The sequence below is a fragment of the Balaenoptera ricei genome, chromosome 8 (genome assembly GCF_028023285.1).
Source record: "Balaenoptera ricei isolate mBalRic1 chromosome 8, mBalRic1.hap2, whole genome shotgun sequence".
NCBI classification, from domain to species: Eukaryota; Metazoa; Chordata; class Mammalia; order Artiodactyla; family Balaenopteridae; genus Balaenoptera; species Balaenoptera ricei.
Window position 1 is genome coordinate 62,468,056 of NC_082646.1, and position 14,793 is coordinate 62,482,848.

The following is a 14,793-nucleotide window of genomic DNA, read 5'->3' on the forward strand; positions in this document are numbered from 1 at the left end:
TCTTTCTTTCCTCTGAGCCTTTGCCCATGCAGTTCCCTCTGCCTGCACATCCTTTCCTGTCTGCTCTGCTTGTCCTCTAGGACTCAACTCAGGCATCTCCTCCTCCAGGAAGCCTTCTCTGACCCCACTTCTGTCCTGCACCTGGGTAGGCTGGGGCCCACTCTTCCTTCCTTTCTCAGAGCCCTTGTCCCTGCACTCAAGTGTGGGTCTGTACATCATTCCCCGCACAACACCATGACTCCTCTTCTTATCTTAGTCCTCAGTAAGGAACCTGACCCAGAAGGACTCTGGAATAAATAACCACTCTGTGGAATGACTTTAAGTAGAATGTTCCCATGAGTATTTTAGTTGAGAACACTTGCCCTGGCTCTGGTTGGGGGGATGGACTTCAGGGACCCGACAGGAGGCAGGAGGCGAGGGGAGAGGCTGCTGCAGGTTCAGGGGAGAGGTATCTCTGTTTCAGCTGGGCAGTGGCTTGGGAATGGAGAGCAGGGGACAGTTATGAGAGATGCATGGGAGGTGACTCACCCATTGGATGGGGGAGGTGAGAAGAGGGAGGCAGCTAGGACAGTTTGTGGACAAGCCGCAGGGGACCCGGTGGATGGTTGTGCTACTTCGGGGGAAGTGGTGGAGACAATAAGTTCCAGTCGGGATTTGGGGCCTCTGGCAACTTCAGGGACACCCAGGGCAGGCCTCCAGGAGGCCTTTGGGTATCTGGGGTCTGGAGCTTAAGAGACGGGGGAGCTGGAGAGTCATGAGGCCATGAGCACAGAGGAGTTCTGTGCAGAAGAGAAGAAAGGCTGAGGGCAATTCCTTCATTAGGGTCCCGGGAGGAGGAGGGGAGAGGCCAAGGCAGCCCACGGTCTGGGGGTGGGAAGAGAGGAGTCAAGGGTTGGTGAGATGAAGCTGCGGCGCTTACTGACCAGAAGCGAAGGGACCAGCGCCACCTTGTGGCTGCCCAATAACCAGATTGTCCAAGGCCAAGTGACTGGGTGGGGTCCACTAGAAGGGGGTTTGGCTGAAGGTCAATAAGGCCAGCCCCCTGCCTCCACGAAGCCCCAGCCTTTATCAACGTAGTCACCAGGAAAAGTGGCTGCCATTGCCTCCTGCCACCCTAGCTCCCTATTCCTTCCTAGGGTGATTGGCACAGTTGGACAGCTCAGAACTGGAGCCCAGCCCTCCAGGAGCCTAAAGGGTTAGGTGTGAGGGCTGGAAGGTGGGAGACACCACTGGTTATTGTAGATTCTGAACCAAGGAGCCAGGAGTGAACCGGCTGGGTTCAGAATGTTGCGTGACCTTGACTGAGGCATTCAACCTCTTTGGTCCTCGATTTCTCTAGCTGCTGTGACCTCCTGATCTGGTGACTTGCAGGCTGCCCCCTCTCTTTTCCTCACCTGACCTTTGCTGGGCTCCCCTGAGTGACCCCACATGCACACACCAGAGTCCTAGGCCCCCAAGCTTCTCTTCTCTCCAGGCCAGGCAGTTCCTACAAACACAATTAAGTGGAGGCAGCATGAGGGATGAAGAACCCAGGACAATTAATCATTAGGGAGTGACATTTGGTGAAAAATCAGGCGCTTAATTAAGCAGGAAGAGCCAGAGGCAGGGATGGGGTGAGAGTGGGGGTGGGATGTGTGGTGAGGGCAGAGAGAAATTCATTCTTCTTCCTACTGCAGCCTCCCCTGTCTCAGTTCCCACCTCCCCCCGCCCCCCCATCACACCTATGCCCTTTGCCTCCTCGACATTCACGCCAGTCCCTGTTGGAGGCTCAACCCCCTCAGGTCTTTAGGAAGACTCTAGTGTACTGGTTAGGAGTATGGGCTCTGGTGCCAAATGCCTGGGTTCAAATCCTGGCTCTACCACTTACTAGCTGTGGGACCTTGGACAGGTTACTTAACCACTCAGCACCCTAGTTTCTCCACCTGAAAAATGGAAATGATGGTAATATTTAATCCATAGGATCACTGCGAATTCTGAGTTCATCTATGTCAGTTGCTTGGACGTGCATTGCCCAATAAACTCCTGAAGTCCCCTTCCTGTGCTTACCACCAAAAGTTGCTCCAAAATGATTTTCTGAGGATGCTGATGTTTAGGATTCTACTCTCTTCACCCTAGTTCTCCCTGAGAGGCTCAGAGAGGTTAGGTCACTTGCCCAAGATCAAGTAGTAGCTGTGGCAGGTTTTAACCCAGACAGCCTAGCTCTGAGCCTTGGCTTTACTCGCTCTGGGGGATTTGTGAGGGATCCTGAAGGTGCCTTTCCCATATCTACCAGCAGGAGGCACCAGAGGCCAGACTGTAGCTGCCTGCTCCTCTACATTGGGAGGGGAGAGTCAGGGTCCGAGACTCTTTTATTTCTGCCCTCCTCATATCCACCCTGCAGTGGGTCAACTTGTCCAGATCCTCTCAGATGTGCAGGGTTCAGCCCACTGTGTGTCCCCAGGCTGGGGCCTGTTCCTCTTTGATCCAGGGACTGAGAGGTAGAATCATATCCTCTTTTCAGAGAGGCTGTGATCTCCCGGAAGCGGCTGGGCTGCAATGGACTGGGCCCCTCGGACATGCCTGGGAAGCCCTTGGCCAGGCTGGTGGCTCCACTGGCTCCTGACACCCAAGGTAAGGGCTGGGAGCTGGGCAGGGGCAGGGAGGGACTGTGGCCCCTGCTCCCCAGAGCATATCTGTCTTCTATCCCTGTCTGCATCTCTCCGTCTCCTTTCTCTTGCTCTGTGTCTCTAGCAAACCTGCCATCTAATTCTCTCTCTGTTGCGCTACTAACCTCTCTGAGCCTCAATTTCCTGATCTGTAAAATGGGAACAACAGAACCTACCTTGACGGGGTGTTGCTTGTGCTGGTTGTTAGACGGGCTGTAGTTGTCATGCTGTCTCTGTCACTGTCTGTTTTTCTTTCTCTTCCTCTCCATGCCCCCTGTCCGCCATGTCTCTCTGCCTCATGTCTCAGTCTCTCTAGGTCTCTGTCCTCTGTCTCGATGTGGAAAGTGCACAAGACTGGGAGTCAGGAGACCTGACTTGCTGTGTGATCTTGGGCAAGTCACTTCCCCTTTCTGGACCTCAGTTTCCCAATCTGTAAAATAGGGGTGCTCAGCCTTACCTGCCTCCCTCCATCCCAGGGTTGCTGGGAGGATCACGAGAAAGTTGTCAAGTGAGGGGGTTTCCTTCTATGCAGGGGTCGTTGCTGTGGTCATTGTTTTCACTGCCTCAAGACCCATCTCTCTGTCTCTCCGGGTCTCTGGGTCTCTCTGTGTCTCTGTCCTGGCCTCTGTCTGTCTGTGTCTTTGTCTCCCTCCCTGGGTCCTGGCTCAGTATCTCTGAGCCTCACTGGCCCCGCAGGACCACCTCATTGCCCTCTCCCCCTCAGTGCTGGTCATACCGCTGGTGGACAAGGAGGCCGGGGCTGTGGCAGCAGTCATCTTGGTAAGAGCAGTTGTGGGTAGGATGGGGGGGAGGAGAGCAGGGGAGGGAGCAAGGGAGAGAGCACTGGATGGAGCCCCACTGGGGTGTGTGTGTGTGTGCGTGTTGAGAATAGCATGCTGGGCTGGAGCTGGGGAAAATGGGGGTCTGGGAGGAGCCTGGGAGGAGCCCTCTACCCCACCTTGAATGGGCAGAATGAAGCCGCAGGCCCTGTCAGCAACTTGCGGAAGGATGTACAAGCCCCATCTGAACTCTTACCACCACGGAGCCCCTGACACGGCCCTGACCCTACTTCCTCTTTGGCATCCTCCAGGATGGGTTGGGGGCAGTGTCCCAAGAGGGCACGAATGCAGCGAGGTGGGAAAGGACTGAGAGGCGCTGAGGAGGGATGGGCAGATATGACACCAACAGAGACAGTGTGGGAAAGTCAGTCAGAGATTGGGGTGGCTGGAGCTAGGCGGCTTAAGGAGAGGAGGCCCACGGGGCAGGGCTCCTGGGAAGGCATCCAGCCCCAGCCAGACCTATGTCCGAGGGTGGGACAGACGCCAGGCAACGGGGCGGGCTTCCTGGGGCGGGTGACGGAGGGGCAGGGGCCTCAGCTAGAAGGGGGGAACCCTAAGCGGGGGGAGTTGGGCGGGCAGTCCGGGCCAGGGCGCCCCCCTGCTGCTCCCTCGCGGAGCTCCCCGCTTTGGGCTCCCTCGTGGGGTTGGCAGAGCTTTGCGGAGTCCGGGTTCTTGAGGTTCTTCCAGTCTCTCCTCCCGTGTGGAAGTGGGCGCTCAAAATCTTGTCCAGTCCTAAGAACCGGAGGGTTAGCGCCCCCAAATCGCCCTCACTGGGGATCGACTTCCGCGGAGGCGGCCGCCACCCCAAGCAGCGGCGCGGACAGATAAATGAGCCGGTCTCGGTGCGCCCGCGGCGGGGGGACTCCTCCCGACCTCATTAAAACGGAATTAAAGGTTTCCGAGGCGCCTGACCTTTCCCCAGCTGCTGGCGGGGGAGGGCGGTGGGCGTGGGGGGCGGCCGCGGGGAGAGGAGAGGAAGGAAGGGATACTTACTTGGCTTGGTCTCCTCGGCGCCCCATCTGCCTGATTGAGGGGGATGCGGCCCCCTTGGTTTCTCCCGAAAGCTGCTCCCCCACCCCCAGCTTCTGTTTCCCGAAGGGAACGGATCTGCTGTTGGCACCGCGTTCTCAGCGCAGCTTCGCTCCCTCCTTTGGTCCCAATCTGTACCAGAGCTGGTGGCTTGGAGGAGGACCGGGACTAGGAGCACTGTGCAGAGGTGCACGTGGGAGGCAGTGACTCGGTCGCCCACCTCTGTTGACGGAAAGGGGTCTGGGGGTGCCAGGTTCCTAGAAGGACTTCCTGTGCTGGGGCTGTGAGGGCTGGGTCAGTAAGGAAGCAGCTCCTGCAATGGGAAGATGCTTGGAGGGTTGTCTTGTGGGCAGGAGGGTGGTTGTTGTGACCGTTGTTCACCGTGGCTCAGGTCTGGCTGGGAGTCCAGGCTTCAGCCTTCTCCTGGGGGTAGGAAAGGCATGTGTGTGTTGGGAAGCGGATGGGTCAGATCAGTTGAACTTACCCCACCCTAGCAAAACTCTGCTCTGGGCCCTGTCCCAGGACAGGTGCTGGGGCAGAGAGAGGAGTAGGACCCATTTCTGCCTTCTAGAAGCTCAGTCTGGGGGAAGGCAGGGTCACCTTCAGACCACCACTGGCCAAATGAAAGAATGCTGCCAGCAGGAGCTCTAGTGGCAGAGGCTGGAGCACCAGGGGGTGCCTCACAGTGCAGACAGCATTTGAGTGGGACTTTGGGACACAGGTAGGGGGTGAACAGGCAGAGAAGAAGGAGACGGATATTCTCAGCAGAGGGCCCAGCATGAGCAGAGGCAGGGTGGTGGAGTGCTGGGGGAAGAGTGTGATCCCTTCAAGGCTGAGAAGGGGGGTGCATGCTGGTGAGCAAGATGCTACCTGTGGCTTTGGCTGCCAAGAGAAGTTCCCGATTACTGTCCCCTCACCTTCTCAAATACCCTGGGCAGTGAAGAGCTCTTGAAAGGTATTTGGATTGTTTGCCATCTGCCTCTCCTCCAAGCCTGAGCCTTCCTACTCAAGTAGAAATGTTCTTCTGCGGGACACCCCCTCCCCGGTGCATACACATCTGATGGATCCCGTCCTGCTGCTCCACCCCCATGCTCCAGGGGCCACAGGATCTCACATCCTCTGAGAGCCAGCATAGGCAGCCCCAGACCTCCCAGCTGTTGCCAGATCCTGAGGACTGAGGGTCTAGATGGGAAAGGGGGTGCCGCAGGACAGATCTATCGGGAGGGCTGACTCACCAGCTCCTTCCTCAACAAGCCCCATTCCCCTCTCTGGGTCTCTGCTCTTGTATTCATCATCCCTCCATCCATCCACTCACCCAGCCATCAATTGAAAGCATATTTCTTGAGCACCGCCAGGCACTGTGCACTGGTGCTTCAAACACAGCAGCAATGACTGAGACAGACCAGACAGGCCCTGCTTTCACAGACCAAACAGTCTGGAGGGGTGGGCATGCTGGACATTAAACAAGTGAGCAAAATAAAGAGAGAATTGCAAATGACAGAAGTGCTAGCAAGGAAACCAGGGGGCCCTGCAAGGACTGTTGGGGCCTGATAGAGATGGGGTCAGCGGAGGGCGCTCTGAGGAATATGCCGTCCTGTGCAGGACTGCCTGGCTGAGCTCTGGGACTCTGCAGCTCGCAGGTCGAGGTGCCTTAATTGCAGATTCTTCATGTGGAAAGAGTCTTTGGCTCTGTTCTTCAATTATGGGATAATAAGTCCCTCTGAGGAGCGGGCAGCCCTTGGTCTCCGGCATTTGATGTGTGATTTGCGCCCACTCTTCCCCTGAGCTGTGCCAGCACACCAGATCCTTACATGGGGGTGTGGTGTCCATTAGCCACGGTGAACTTGGTGAGTGTGAGGGGGTGGGAGCTGTGCTGGGCTTTCAACCTTCTCTGCAGCCCCAGTGCCCACTCTTGAGTGCTCCCACTGGGACCCAGACCCGCCCCCTGGTTAGCAAGAGTAGGTGCAAGAGTATGTTCTGTTGGTGAGAAGGGAGCCGTGTGTGTGCTGGTGATTGTGTTTGCATATCGGTTGGGGGTGCAGGCAGAAGCGTGTGCATGGCTCTCGGGTATGTGAACACAAGTATCCTGTGTACGGGTATGAATGTGCATGTGTGGATGGTAGTCACTGTGAGTGTGGGTGTGTGGATGTCTTCGAGTCTGTGACTGCACTGTGTGTGTGTCTATGTGTGTGCAGGTGCACACATGCCTGAGTATCTCTATGGGACAGTGAATGTATGAGTGTGTGTGTGTGTTTTGGGGGGCGCTAAAGGTCTCCATGAAGTGTGTAGTGTGTTTGTGCACATGCTGGGTAGGGATGGGCTGAGGCAGCCCAGGAGTGTGTGCAGGGAGGGGTAGGTCCAGTGGGTGGAGGAGGACTCCATGATTCCTTCCTTCCCTCCAGCCCTCTGAGGCTCTCATTCAGTCTCCCAGCTCTGTACTGGGACCGGGCTATTTCGCCAGCCCAGGAACCCCACAGCCCTAGAGAGGTCCCAACTTTCCCTTTTCCTGAGAGATGAGTCCAGGTGGAAAGAACAAGAAGGATGTCCTCCCCCATCTACTAACAGTAAAATGCCCACATGTTTCTGTAAACCATATGCAAATGAACCATGCTCCCAGCGCCTTTCAACAACCTGTCTTATAGGAGTCATAGATGGAGCTTCATCCAGAGCTTAACCTTCAAACCACCCTTGGCGGCCCAGCCCTCTTCCAGGTCTTCCTGCCTCCAGTCTTGCTCCCCCCAACTCCCCCTACCTTGTAGACCATGGTCCGCAGATGCTAAAGTCTGCTGTGGATCCCCAGTACAATCAAGCTAAAGTCCAATTCCTTAGACTTGCACCCGCCCTGTGGTACCATGGACCGCACCACTGCCCGGGTCCTCATCTCCCCATACCACCTACTACCCAGCATTGCCAGGACAGCCTCCCTCCTGCAATGTCCCCTCCGGGCTCTGCTTGTCTTCCCAGTTCTGGAAGGCCCCCAGGTGCCCTCCCCTCTCTGAGCTCCCACAGCCTATAAGTTCCCACCCACTCAATCTGCCCTCTCCTTCTTCCTCAGGTATGAAGTTCTGCACCCCCTTCATCACATCCACCACTCCATCCCACCCCAGCCAGACTGTGAGCTTCCTGAGCACCTGCTGGTCTCCTCCTCTCCATCTGCTCCTGGCAGGGGACTTAGAGCAGAGGCGGGCAGGGGCTGCTGAGTGGGGAGGGAGGATGAAGGAGGGGACCCCAGTGCAAGCACTGTGGTGAGCCCTGCAGGTGGTGAGCAGCTCTGAGTAGGTGCCCAGGAAGCTGGTGACGCAGGTGGGGAGGCTTGCTGGCAGGGCCTGCAGTGCTCCCCCCTTCATTTTCCTCACCAAGCACCCAAGCAGGGCTGGGAGAAGGGACTTCACAGAGCATGAAAGATGGGCTGAGGGGATTCCAGGTGACTGACACAGGGAAGTTGGAGAGGGACAGGATGATGGGTGTGATGGTGAGAATGGATCTGGAAAAGGGAAGGTGTGGGCAGAGAAGGGGAGGGAGTGGGTGGTGCTGTCCCAACTCTGCCACTTTCTGCTGTGTGACCTTGGACAAGTCACTCAAACTTTCTGGGCCTTGGTTCATCTGCAAGGTAGAAGCTTGCCTTACTTGTTGGTGAGAATCACATGCAAGGCAAAGCACCTTATCACCCCATTCATTCATTCCTTCATTCATCCTCCCAAGTTCTTTAGGCACAGCAGATGCATCATAAATGGTGGACCTCTTCCCCTACCCCAGACTTAGGGGCAGCTCAAATCCCAACTTAGAAAGGATGGAACTGGGAGGCTGAGGCTAATACCACTGATTCCATAATCAGGGCCTGAAGGTCCATAGACTGAGAGATGGAGAGGGGTCCAAGGTCACCCCGTTTCCCTCACTATACACCTGGATTGTGCTGTAGATGGAACAGTAGCTGAAAAGGCAGAGATCAGAAAAGTTCCACTTCTTTGGATTAGCCCTCGAAGGCTTCCTGGAAGAGGGGATTTTCCTGAAGCCATCTGCTTGGTCAGAGGATGGGCTTATCATTGAGGCCCACAGACTGGAGTGTGTATGTGTTGGTGGGGACAGGTGTGTGCCGGGCATGGGGAGGGCACTCTGGTAGAGACAAGAGGCTAGGGGAGGTAGGTCACAGCTGGTCCCCTTGTCACTCCCCTCCAGGTGCACTGTGGTCAGCTGAGTGACAGTGAGGAGTGGAGCCTGAAAGCCGTGGAGAAGCATGTGAGTGGGGGTAGGGCCGAGGTAGGATGAGGGCTGCTGAAGACCCTCATCACAACTGATGGGAAGGTGATCTGGCTTGGGAGATGGACAGACCTGGGTTCCAGTCCACTACCTTTGGGCTGTGTGACCTGGAGCAAGTCACTTAACCTCTCTGAGCCTCAGTTTCACATCTGAGAATGAGGATAAGGATAGCACTGACCTACTGAGGGTACTGGTGAAATAAGGGGAGTCAAATATTTTGTTAATACTTAGGAAGGGCTATCTACATAATGATATTGAGGCTCTTCCTGGAGATTTTATGATTTTGTGACTTAAACAAGAACTTACGACTCCCCGTGGGTGCTAGAGACAGAGAAATCTGACCCTGTTCTGCCTTGTAAGAGTCTGGGGGCTAGGCGTGGAGACAAACCCTGCACTTATCTGATCATGGACCGAGGGGCGCTCCGGGGGCAGTGGGAGTCCACAGGAGGGTGGAGCGCTGAGGGATGAGTTGTTTGGGACGCGGGTGGGGGGTGGGGGCCATGGGCACCGCCGGCAGAGGGAAGGGCTCGAGGAAAGGGCGATAAAGGTGGGGCGTGTGGCTTGCTGACCGCTCCGCCCGTCCCAGACCCTGGTGGCCCTGAAGAGGGTCCAGGCCCTGCAGCAGCGCGGGCCCAGCGCGACCCCGGAAGCGGTCCAGAATACTCCAGAGGGGGCGGCGGGAGACCAGAAGGGTGGGGTTCCGTACACAGACCAAGATCGAAAGATTCTGCAGCTTTGCGGTGAGGACCCGGCTGGGGCAGGTCCTTGGGGGCGGGGAGGGGCGGGGTCGAACCTGGAAGGGAGGGGCCCATGGGTGGGCGGGGCCTGAGGGTGGCGCGCACCCTTGGGGGATTCTGTGGGCCCTCTCTCTGACCTGCGCCCCGCCATTGCAGGGGAACTCTACGACCTGGATGCCTCTTCCTTGCAGCTCAAAGTCCTCCAATACGTGAGTCCCTGTGCCCCTCCTACTGTGCTCCTCCCGGGACCGAGGTCCCTGTGAGCCGTCCATCTCAGTTCAGATTACCGTGTCCTGCCCCTCTTCTCTTCCCTACCTACCCGAGGAACCTCAAAAAGGCTAGAGGGTGGGGAGTGGGTTTGCTCCCAGATCCACTGTCAGCCTCTCGCTGTGTCCCTCCCTCTCAGCTGCAGCAGGAGATCCAGGCATCCCGCTGCTGCCTCCTGCTGGTATCTGAGGACAATCTCCAGCTTTCCTGTAAGGTGAGGGCCCAGGTCCACTGTGGAGCAGGGCGAGGGACTGGGGTCTCTGAGAGGAAAAACCTTGCCCATCCTTTAACCAGTCCACATCGCTCTGCCCATCAGGTGATTGGAGATAAAGTGCTGGAGGAAGAAATCAGCTTTCCGGTGAGTCCCGCACCCCCTATGTGGGAGTCTGCAGAAGCAGTTAAAGTCGTCTAGGCTCTCCTAGGATCTGCCCAGAGAGATTGGGATCTGCTAGAATCTCTTGGAATCTGATGGAATTATCTGGATCTTGGGGTCTACTTAGAAATGTTGTGAGAGAGCACAGCCTCTCATGATCAGGAGCCATTAGGAGAAATCTCTCACAATCTACAGAAAGGCTCACCTGGGACCAGTTCACTTCTGTTGGAGTATTTCTGGATTTGGCTCTCTTAGAATCTGTTAAGATCAGTGAGAATCCTTGGATTCTGCTTTCCTCTCTCCTAGTTAGGGAAGACCCTCAAGTCCTCCATAGGAGATTCTGGCCAAGAGCCTACTCCCCCACCCTCACCCAACCCTCACTCCTCAGTGTTGACTCCATCCACAGTTTGGACTGACTGAAGAGGTAGTTGAAACTTCCAGACTTGGGGGGTAAGAGGTCTGACATCGCCTGATCTTGGGAAGAGCTGGGCCCTGACTGGCTCTCCTCACTCCCCCAGTTGACGATGGGACGACTGGGCCAGGTGGTGGAAGACAAGAAGTCTATCCAGCTGAAAGATCTCACCTCTGTAAGCCATGGCCTGGCTGGACTGGCGGGGAGCCAAGGGGAGAGCCCACTGCCCAGTCCCCAGGGCCAGAGTCTCTGGGCCAGGGCAGCCTAGGAATGGGGGGAGACAAGACCCCACCCCATGTCATAGCATTTCCCACCCTGCATGAGCTCTTCAGCCCCTCCTGTTGCAGAGTGTGGTAGAGGGCGGGGGGAAGGAAGCATATTCCCTCCTTCCCTGCCCTGACTTGCCTCCCCCTTGCCTCCCCTTTGCAGGAGGATGTGCAACAGCTGCAAAGCATGTTGGGCTTCGAGGTGCAGGCCATGCTCTGTGTCCCTGTCATCAGCCGGGCCACTGACCAGGTCGTGGCCTTGGCCTGCACCTTCAACAAGCTCGGAGGAGACTTGTGAGTCTGGGTGGAGTGATGTGGATCAGGAGACGGAGCTGAGAGGCCGGGCAGGGCTCGACTAGGGTAACAGTGTGGGAAGGGTACTGGGCAGGGATTACTATTCCAGCAGTGGTAGGTTGAATGGTTTGTCTGTGCAAGAGACTGTGAGATTATGGGAGCGATAGACCCTTGCCGCTGCTCCATGTTGACTTTGTAAAATCTTGTTGCAGTCCAGGCGAGTTCCCCTTCTCTTTGCCCACTTCCTGCAGTTTGGATTATCCAACTTTTTGGTACTGGCCTTTCCCCCACTTGCCATCCTTTGTTTTGGCATTTCTGCTGGGAACTGCCTGATGGAGCAGCGATGAGCTCTAGGATGGGTGAACTCTCTGGGACTCGCAGAGCATCACCGACCCAGTGGACAATGGCTCAAGGGAATAGGCATGGGGACTGGGCTAAGCTGAGGGTCTTTAGAGGCATTGATAGGGCAGCTGTAAGAATCGTGTGAAACAGAGGGGTAGGCAGGACACAGAGTCAGGTAAACAGGCTTAGTCCATATCTCAAGAACTGAGGTCAGATTTGAGGTCTAGAAGTGGTATCATAGATTTCATGTCCTACACCAACTCATTAATTGGTAGCAGCTGCCTGAAGCATTGTATTAGTTTAGTGAGAAACAGTGCTGTGATTGATCAGCCATGTCTGTCCTGGGTGCAGCTTTAGGATGTGAATGTTGCCACACTTGGTCCAGCAGGCCTAGCAGTAGGGCGTAGTAGGCAGGTGAGGGGTTGCATTCTGATTCCAGGATGCAGAGAGATGCTGTCAAGATGCTTGGCCCCTGGGGCCCAAGCAAGCAGGCTGGGTCTGAGGGCTCGGACCTCCTGCAGGAAGTGGAGACTGGAGATGTTGGGACTAGAGAGTGTCAGAAGCCCAGGGATGGGGCCTGCAGGGGTGGGACAGAGATCTGGGAGTCAGAGATCTGAGTAGCAGGACCTGCCAGCATAGAGCTCTATTGGCAATTGGATGGGCCTGGGAAAATAAAGACAGGGACAAGGCAGAACCTGCTGAGGCAGGGGGGATATAGGATCTGTGTCATTTGTCCCATCCTAGTGGTGGGAGCATTTGTGCCATTCAATAAACACACATTGAGTACCTACTGTGTCTGGCCCTATGCTGCCAGAGGGGAGGGTCCAGCAGGGTTTGTGACCTCTGGCTGCTAGCTGTAGGCTTGGGTACTGAGGTGGCCCTGGACCTGGAGGAGAGGTGGTATCAGAAGGGAAACGAGATGGGGACTTGGTGACAGCCCTGAGGCCCAGGGCAGGGGCAAGGTCATCTCTGGGTTCCACATATTTCAGGGAGTGAGTGCTGAACAACTGCATGAGCCAAGGTGGCGCTCAGCTCAGAGCAGACACTGCAGAGAAGCTGCCTGGAACCCAGAGAACAGGGACTCCAGAATCCCTTTAGCTGAGAGTGTGATGGGGTGGGTGGCAGGGGCAGAGGTACGGTTACAACATTTAGCAAACACTTTTCAAATATCTCCCCTGTACCAGGCTCTGTATTAGACAGGGGATGATACAGTCATGGTCCCTGCCTTCAAGACTTGATGTTTATTTTTAGGGCGTAGAAGGAGGAGGGTGGGAAAGGTATTCTAGGCAGAGCGAACAGTGTGGGAAAAAGCATGAAGGTGTGAAAGAGCCTGAGGTTTTCTCAGAATGATGAGGATCTCACTGTGGCTGAAGCTGAGAGACGCCCATAGAAGAGGGGAGAGAGGTGGGTGGGACTAGATGGAGAGGGCTCAAATGCCATGGGAAGGAAGGTGGGCAGATAGACACAGGGTGGTGGGGATTGGGGTCTAGATCCGAATCACTGGACGGCAAGCACTAGTGGAGGATACCCCGGCAGAGAGGAGCACTGAAGGCAGCCCCCAAATGGGGAAGGGACTAGGCAGGGAAATCTGGGGGCTGAGAAATGGTCAGAATCTCTGAGGAATGCTCCATCTCCCCATGATCCCCATCTGGAGGAGCTTACCCACGTCCCCAGCTCAGGTCCCACCTCCAGCTTGGTCCATCCAGTCCCGCCAAGCTCCCTGGTGACAAATCATTTGGTGACCCCATTGAATGACTTCCTGAGGATTTTGGGCTGATCTTGTCCGTTGTGAGCCAGCTCCATGAATCTGATGGGCACTGCCCTGCCCACAGCACCATAGGACTTGTAGAGGCACCAGATCGGGGCCTGCAAAGTCCAGGGAGGAGGGTAGGACAGTGACAGGAGCTGGAAAAGACAGGGCAGTGCCACCGCCCCTCCCTGAGGCTGGAGGGGCCCCTGGAGAAGAGCAGAACACCCAGCCCCAGTCTGAGGGAGGAGACTCAGCCTCAGTCTGGGTAAATCTGAAGTCAGAGGAGGGAGACATGGCTCTGGCTTCGAGAAGCAATAGTCTGAGGAGGAAAACACATTTTGGTCAGGGGAGGATTAGAACTCCCTCCCTCAGGAGCCCCCAGTCTGAGGGGGAAGCTGGCCCAAGCCGCCTGTGCAGTGAGCAGCCCCAGCAGAGGAGAGTGAGTTTGCTAGTGGATTTCCAAGTGGGCTTCCTGGAGGAACAGAAGTAAGGCAGAATGGGGCGAGCAGTCCGTGATCTGTCCCTCTCCGGTGACCCCCGCCACCCCACCCTGCCAGATTCACAGACCAGGATGAGCGTGTGATCCAGCACTGCTTCCACTACACCAGCACGGTCCTCACCAGCACCCTGGCCTTCCAGAAGGAGCAGAAGCTCAAGTGTGAGTGCCAGGTGAGTGGCCTGCCTTGCGCCTCTCTCGGGGACCAAGTCGCTCAGCTCTCAGCTCTACAGAGTCAGCCACAAGGGAAAAGCCCATGTCTTCGGGGGCTGGTGGCAGGGAGACTTCCCATGCTCTGGCGGCCTCTTAAAGAGGGAGGACAGTAGCTCTTCAAGACGGCACCTCTGGCTGCAGGCACTGTATGCGATCGCCCTCTAGTGTTCAGATTGGGCCCACAGCAACATCTGGGTGGCTAGAGCTGGAGGTGCATGCGCACCTGAGACTCAGGATGTCTATGCACCCTCACTGGGGCTATTCCTCCCACTCCTTCACTTAGTAGCCAAATGATATAATTAGACTCTTCCAGTCTCCAGTCTGTCCAGAGAGCCCTAGGGGAGGAAGGAGAAGACCCTGGAGCTGATGGAGGCAGGGGGCTGGAGAGGGTGACCCCCTGCAACCTGATTCCCTGTGATCTCCATTTTCTCCATTCCAGGCTCTTCTCCAAGTGGCAAAGAACCTCTTCACTCACCTGGGTGAGTGCACTGCCCTCCTTCATGCCTGGCTGTGGGGTGGGAGTGGGGGGTGGCATTTTGAGGAGGGGAGGTGGGCGGGCTTGGCCTCAGCACTCCAGCCTGGTCTCACCACTGTCCCCCATGCTTCTTGCTCCCCCAGATGATGTCTCTGTGCTGCTCCAGGAAATCATCACAGAGGCCAGAAACCTCAGCAATGCTGAGATGTGAGTGAATCCACCCCGGGGTGGGGCGAGAGAGGCCTTGGGCCTCAGTAGTGACCTCTTCTTTCCTCCCCTCTTTTTTTCCCCCTCCATTGTCTTCTTGTGGGACCCCATCACGTTTTGTGTGATTCTTTATTTCATGCCTGTGTCTCTCACTAGACTGTAACATCAAGTGACAGCAGGGGTGGGGCTTA

General features: G+C 56.3%; 1 protein-coding gene across 4 annotated transcripts in view; it reads left to right on the plus strand.

Moving 5' to 3' along the window:
* PDE2A (phosphodiesterase 2A) overlaps positions 1-14,793 on the plus strand; it is a 65,518-nt gene that overhangs the window by 42,173 nt on the left and 8,552 nt on the right. For all 4 annotated transcript variants that reach the window (XM_059930872.1, XM_059930870.1, XM_059930871.1 and 1 more), the window contains 12 exons: positions 2,501-2,610; positions 3,370-3,425; positions 8,690-8,749; positions 9,357-9,510; positions 9,664-9,716; positions 9,914-9,988; positions 10,091-10,132; positions 10,666-10,734; positions 10,989-11,119; positions 13,769-13,880; positions 14,360-14,399; positions 14,539-14,602. In XM_059930872.1, coding sequence (XP_059786855.1) covers positions 2,501-2,610; positions 3,370-3,425; positions 8,690-8,749; positions 9,357-9,510; positions 9,664-9,716; positions 9,914-9,988; positions 10,091-10,132; positions 10,666-10,734; positions 10,989-11,119; positions 13,769-13,880; positions 14,360-14,399; positions 14,539-14,602 — 966 coding nt within the window. The remainder of the gene's footprint in view (positions 1-2,500; positions 2,611-3,369; positions 3,426-8,689; positions 8,750-9,356; positions 9,511-9,663; positions 9,717-9,913; positions 9,989-10,090; positions 10,133-10,665; positions 10,735-10,988; positions 11,120-13,768; positions 13,881-14,359; positions 14,400-14,538; positions 14,603-14,793) is intronic.